At 40.5% G+C, this 6,832-nt stretch overlaps 1 protein-coding gene across 1 annotated transcript in view; it reads left to right on the top strand.

Moving 5' to 3' along the window:
- Positions 1-4,734, top strand: part of LOC111861970 (tenascin-like) — a 34,358-nt gene extending 29,624 nt beyond the window's left edge. The window contains exon 13 of the mRNA XM_023846962.2: positions 3,524-4,734. Coding sequence (XP_023702730.2) covers positions 3,524-3,606 — 83 coding nt within the window. The 3' untranslated portion in view covers positions 3,607-4,734. The remainder of the gene's footprint in view (positions 1-3,523) is intronic.
- Positions 4,735-6,832: the final 2,098 nt, after the last annotated feature.

Raw genomic sequence — 6,832 nt, 5'->3', positions numbered from 1 at the left:
AATCGGTTGAGTGAAGTTGGAATGCATAGTCCCTGCACCACTTCATCTGGTGAGTAGAGTTGGAATGCATAGTCCCTGCATCACTTCATCTGGTGAGTAGAGTTGGAATGCATAGTCCCTGCACCACTTCATCTGGTGAGTAGAGTTGGAATGCATAGTCCCTGCACCGTAGTGAGGCCCTCCAATTAAATATCTTACTGTCAATGAGGATAGGACTATAGCCAACTTTCTAACCTCATCTGTATCAATCATATAAACTTCAGATAGTGAATATGACAACCATAATCGCAATGTAATGAATTAGCATTGCCAAGAATCTTTAGAGGACTTAGAATCCGTGTATCTATAGCTCTATATTTCTTTCATTGGACTTTGGCTGCTATTTTCAGTTCCTTAATCCTATATACTATAGTCAATTGGACTCCTTGGACGGGAGGTCAGCGCATCGCAAGGCGGCCACCTGCATACAGAACAAGACAAACACAGAATAAACCCAGACAAACATCCCCATGATCCCAGTGTTTGAGCAGACGAAGACATTACATGCCTTAGACCGCGCGGAACTGCGATCGGCGGACTTAAAATCAGTCCCCACAAATTCGCCCAATCACCCACCGACTGAGACCTGTAATGAGTAGGGCCCGGATTTTTTGAAAATGCATATGCGCATATGCAAATGCATACTTTGAGGGTTTTTGGTCGTTATTGCATATTCTAAACGTGAGAGCATATTTCTGCATATATGTTTGACATTAAGGATAATTTCAATATTCTCTAACAAATTCGGTTTTTCCTGTGTTTTGGACATCCCTTGTCAGTTGCTATTCTCAGCTCTCTGAGTAACGGCACTTTTACCACTTACAATACAAGCAGGTAGCTTGGATATTTCCAAAGGGAAGGGGTGGGATTTTCCTGCATTCCACTGACCATGACGGCAGACAGTAGCATCAGAGGGATGGTTTTGAGAAAAGCCTTTTCAGTTAATATATTACTCTTTTCTTTAATAGTCTGCATCAAAAAAGTGTTGGTGTACTGAAAATGCCTAAAGAAATTGGCAGCAGTAGATATTTAAAAAAATCAATTGGTTTCGGGTGATAGTGACTATTCAACAGACGGTGTCGTCGTGTACTGCTAAGTGTGCGCAAAGGAAGTAAAACGTGAAAAGAAATTTCAACTTGAAGAACACTCAAGAACGACTGCACATATTGCGGCAAAGAAGGGGAAGAAGAACAGCACACCACAACAGCTACTTCTTACACAGGTCAAACCCAAATCCTCTGTTAATCCATTTTAGCCGATCTTTGTAAGGCTTTAGTATGCAGCAACATTCCATGGAATAAATTATAGCAATCCAGTTCTGCAATAATTTCTGGATACTTCAAAAAATCCCAGACGAATCAACTCTTAGAAAAAAATCTACCTTTGCTGTATGCATCTACTCTGGAGTCAATCCGTTCTGACATCGGAGGGAACTGTGTCTGGATTTATGTGGCCGAAACATAAAAAATTTCGTAGTTGGTAAGCTACATCCAGACGAACCCGGCAAACCTCATCTTCTTGCTTGCAAAGTACTAGAGGAAACCAACCATAGCACAATAGCAAGATTTGTAAATGATCCTCTGCAATTACTATGGCCATCTGAAATTGAGAATAATTGTTGTAAGTTGCTTGTATTACTCCCAGATGCAGCTTCCTATATGTTGAAAACAGCAAAGTCCTTACAAGTATTTTATCCACATCTTAGACACGTAACCTGTTTAGCGCAAGGATTACACCGTATTACAGAAAATATATGCGCACATTTTCCAGCTGTTAACGATTTAATTGTAAGTGGGAAAAAACTGTCTCTGAAAGCACCAGCTGTGTCCAGTTCTACAAAGATTGCCTACCTCAGGTTCCTCTGCCACCTGAACCTGCCCTAATTAGGTGGGGGAAATGGATATCCGCAGTTTCATTTTATCAGGAGAATTTCAATCCAGTAAAAGAAGTGGTTACAAAACTTGAAGATGAGTATGCATGTGTCCATGAGGCAAAAGTGGTGTTTGGAAGTGACACTGTTTATCAAGATGTGAATTTTATCCATGCACATTTTTCTACAGTTTCAAAAGCCACTGAGAGCTTAGATTCTGTGGTGCACCCCTTCACGACTCACTTCAACTCGTTCAGAAAGCAACTTGTTCACTGAATTCCGCTCCAGGCGAAATTGGAGAGAAGATTAAATGCAAGTTAGAAAAGGCGTTGAAATCGAACCCAGGACTAAGAAAGATTCAGTCAGTTAGACAGTACTTGAGTGTAATTAGGCTATCTTTGCCAGATGAATGTTCCGAACCTTCGGCGCCAGTGTATAAATACCGTCCCATCACGTCAGTTGATGTAGAAAAATCATTCTGAGCCTATAAACTCATTTTGGCGGAAAATAGACGAAGTTTGTCTCCAGAAAACATCGAAAGACTTCAAGTTGCCTATTCTGATGCTACTTTCTGCAGTGAATGATACATGTAAATAGGTGAGTCTGAATAAAGTGACCCGTTTCTTAAGTGCATATTGTTTATTTTTGGTGCATATTTCCCCGCTCTTTAGCGCATATTTAAGTGTTTTTAGCGCACAAAGATCCGGGCCCTGGTAATGAGTCATATTTTTAGCTTCCAACAAAATGTAAACAAAATGTAATTGACAGACCGTATCGTGTACACGTATGAATAAAACACTAAATACATTTTACACTGTGGTCGTCTAGGGTGAACACTGTGCAGTGCTGTAAATATTTCTAGCGTTTGGAACCTACCGTTTCCATTATCACTGTATAAGGTGGAGACAGCAGACTTCGAGGAACCCTTGGTAAAGCCCCATGATACTATGTGGTTCAGTAAACCAGAAGACCTCAATCAAAATTTTCATGGCCGTGAATGTTCCAAATATCGCACATTAAATAACTTTTTTCTCCTGTTCTTTATCTGACATTAACTTTGAAATTACTCATGTAAATATCAACTACACAAGAAATTGTACACGCCTACTGCAAAATTGTTAGAGTGTATTGAATGATAGAGCTAAGTTGTATTTCTGGAACCATGTTTCCAATAAAGAGCTATGGGTTATAATGCCGTGCAGTTCCTTGAAAATCAACATACGTTTCGGAGGAAAATACCACCTCTCTCTTCAGGGCCGATGAGTAATCCAAGCAAGAAACCAATACGAAGCATTTAGTAAGCAGTTTGAAAGTCCTGTTCATTCTTCGACCCTGATGTACCTCCGAAATGCTGGTTGACTTTTAAGTGGCTACACACCCCACAAAATAGAACTCTTCATAACCACAGCTGTGAGGACCTCAAATTCTATATGCTTTCAATAATTTTTTAGTTATAATTTTCAGAGACAATTTGCGAATTTAACACACGTATCAGTAGAAGCAGACCCAGATATACCCCTGGATAAAACCCCTGATGTTCTTATTACAGACACTCATCCCCCAACAATGCCTTATAAAGAGAAGGCAAACCTGATAAATTTCTACTCATTTCAGGTGTCGGCAATCATAGCCCATTTTTCGAGTTCATTATTGGAGCTTTGATGTGGGCCCTTCTGAGAGAGACAAAGTGGAAGTAGGACACACGTGATGGATGGACAACCTTGATCGATTGAAGAAACGCCACTCTACATAACAGTTGCAGCTACGACTGCAGGAAACGAAATTCCACCATGCAACAACATTCACGCGATTTGCAGACACGCTCCTTTATCGACCGAAGACATTGCATGACGTCGCTTGCGACGTCATGGGATATTCCTTACGACATTTAAACGAGAGGCTTTACAGAAAACAACTGAAGTACTTGCAGAAAATTTTATTTAAATTCAAAGTCTGGATTCTAATTTAATTTTTAAAGATATAAGTTTTACTTATAGGAATTAAATTAAATGCCATAAACATTCTTAACTGCAGTAGAATCATAATTTAAAATTAATTTGTATTTTATAATCAATATAAATGCCTCACTCTTGCGTCTGTATGGAACACCATAACAACTGAGTACTACAGGAACAAGAACAACTGAACTACATGCAGTAACTATTAGACTATCTTGTTGGAATACCTAGAATTCTACCAGAATAAGACTAGAAAGAAATTATATGTTACACTCACAATAAAATACGGAATACACATTTGCTGGCTAAATCCCTGAAGAGTAGACCTGGGAATGGTATGGTGATTGTTAAATTTTTACCCAGGTTACGTCTGTCCGTGTGTTCACTTCATGCGAGGGTGACTAACCACACGATATTCTTAAAGTAGAAGGGTTATGGGACATCTAAAAACTTAAGATTAAAACATATAGAACTGTAATTTCCCTTTTGCTTTGTATGCGAAATTATCCTCTCATTCTAAGGGAAGACGATACATTCAGAGTGCCCAAGATAAAGATGCTGAAGATGATATTTGAATCTACCCTCCTCGGTAGTTGATGTAACTGAGTGATCAGCCTCAGGCCCCGTCTTATTTACTCAGGAAAAGAATCTTATACCCGCGGATAAGAAGCAAAATCTGTCACATATTTGGTCTGGATACTGTAAGGGAAGCATTGATTCCTGTCCGGGCAGTTATTAGAGCTCTGGCCGCCCAGACCGTAGTCACTCACCCAATTCGCGCAACTACAAAGACTCACTGGGAATACTGGTTTAGTTCTAATTAGCTACCTACCTACCTACCTACTGCGCCATAGCTCAAGGGGTTAGTTGCTGGCTTCCCACTGCTGCGGCCTGGGTTCGATCCCGGGTCTGGTCAAGTGGGATTTGTGGTGGACAAAGTGGCGCTGGGGTAGGTTTTCTCCGAGAACTTCGGTTTCCCCTGTCAATCTTCATTCCACCAATTGCTCCACAATCACCCTCACCTATCATCTGGGGCTGGTACAATAGGCCAGAAGTGGCCGCAGAACAAGGGACTTAGTCCCACCCCACTAGCAATAAAAAAATACTTACGTACCACTCGGCGCTGAAGCCCTGGGTGAGCCTTGGCCTCCTCTACAACCAGTCTCCACTGCTCCACTTAATCATCTTCTCTATCCATCCTTTCACCTCCATTTTCTTCAGATCGTTCTCAACATCGTGGGTTATTTTTAATTGAGCTGTTCTAAGTTCAACGAGAATGAAAACAGAATGAAGCTACGACTTGCGCTGTTGCGTCACATCTGTTCTGGAAGGAAGTTATACTTGCGGTCTTCTTGCACTCGATTTGTAGTCTAAACCTCCTTATAAATGTCATTATGTAGTCCCACTACATTCCGTTTACATGCTCAACAAAAATAAACCTTCCACTCACGAGATGGGGCAATGACACATTTGACAACACAATCCTTAGTTTAGAAAGCAAATGTTCGACAAATTAAGTTTAGTATCCTTTTGCACCTAACACTGCATTATAAATCGATGCAGCAATTGTATTGGCACGACAAATAAATGTTTATAAGTTTCAACATGCAAGACATGCCTAGGCCTGTCCACAACAGCTGAAGTAATTGCAGAACTGTAGTCCAGTAAGTTTATTTCGAATTAATTTCATAAGACGCAAGAACCGAAAATTTCAATTATGGTATTAAGGTATGAATTTCACGTATGGTGCTGCCCCTTCACAAATCAGCTGTGGAACAGAGCTTTGAGAGAAACGTCAGTAATCATATAAATATGAAGAAAGCAGTCTTCTGGGATTTGGCACCGTGTATAAGTGGTGTTAACCGACGTTTCGGAGGAACGTATCGCCTCCATCTTCAGGGTAGAAGAAAAAGTATAAGAAATCTGCAAGCGACAAGACCGTGAGAACGGTAAAAAGCAGTCTGCTTTTACCGTTCTCACGGTCTTGTCGCTTGCAGATTTCTTATACTTTTTCTTCTACCCTGAAGATGGAGGCGATACGTTCCTCCGAAACGTCGGTTAACACCACTTATACACGGTGCCAAATCCCAGAAGACTGCTTTCTTCATAGTCACCGCCGTGAAAGCCTCAAATCTTACATCATATAAATATATTTTAAACGACAAGAGCCTGCACAAAATTAAAGATATAAAAACACATAACGTTCTTATTTACCTGTTCCACAGAAATCCAGGAACTGAAACACGAAAAAAAGGAGTTATATTTTCTGGAATATAACGCCGTGTAGTCTGTTCAAATCCAGGAGGCGTATTGGAGGAAAATATCGCCTCTATCTTCAGTAAGAAAACTTGTTACCTGCTTCATGCTGGTTTGTTACTTGGCTTATTCCTGGGCACTGAAAATGAAGGTGACAAGATTCTCCGAAACGCCGGTTGGCTTTCAACGGAATGCAAGACCTTATACGGTAGAACTCTTCATAACCACTGCTGTTGTGAGAACTTCGAATTCTGCATGAATTTTAAATATTTGAAAACTAGGCCCTATGTTTTATTCCATAATTAGTTTTCTCTTTACTTCGAATGATTAAGCGAAAGATGGAGTGGTTTAACGAAACATTTTAGGAGATTCATTTAATTTATCACAAACGTCATGGATGTTGAATATTCCACCGTTATGGACATGCATGCTAATGAAAATTGTTCCTCCTTCTCCTCGACATTTATCCTTACACTCAGACATATCCTCATTAGTCCTATCAACTGTGTATTATAAAAGGTAAGAAGGTAAAACCGTCCCTGTAACGGACCGTGGAGGCCCATAGGATTGTGAGATATCGAGGTTCCCAAATTTTATAGACAATCGACTGGCAGATCGCGGTGAGGTTGTCAGCCTTACGCGCCGGCCGCCCTTTACCCACAGAAAGATTTCTAGTACCCATTTCTGTTAAAGCCTGACTCGACCCGAG

Source organism: Cryptotermes secundus, unplaced genomic scaffold, assembly GCF_002891405.2.
Source record: "Cryptotermes secundus unplaced genomic scaffold, Csec_1.0 scaffold181, whole genome shotgun sequence".
Classification (NCBI taxonomy): Eukaryota; Metazoa; Arthropoda; class Insecta; order Blattodea; family Kalotermitidae; genus Cryptotermes; species Cryptotermes secundus.
This window is presented reverse-complemented; position numbering and strand designations above follow the sequence as displayed.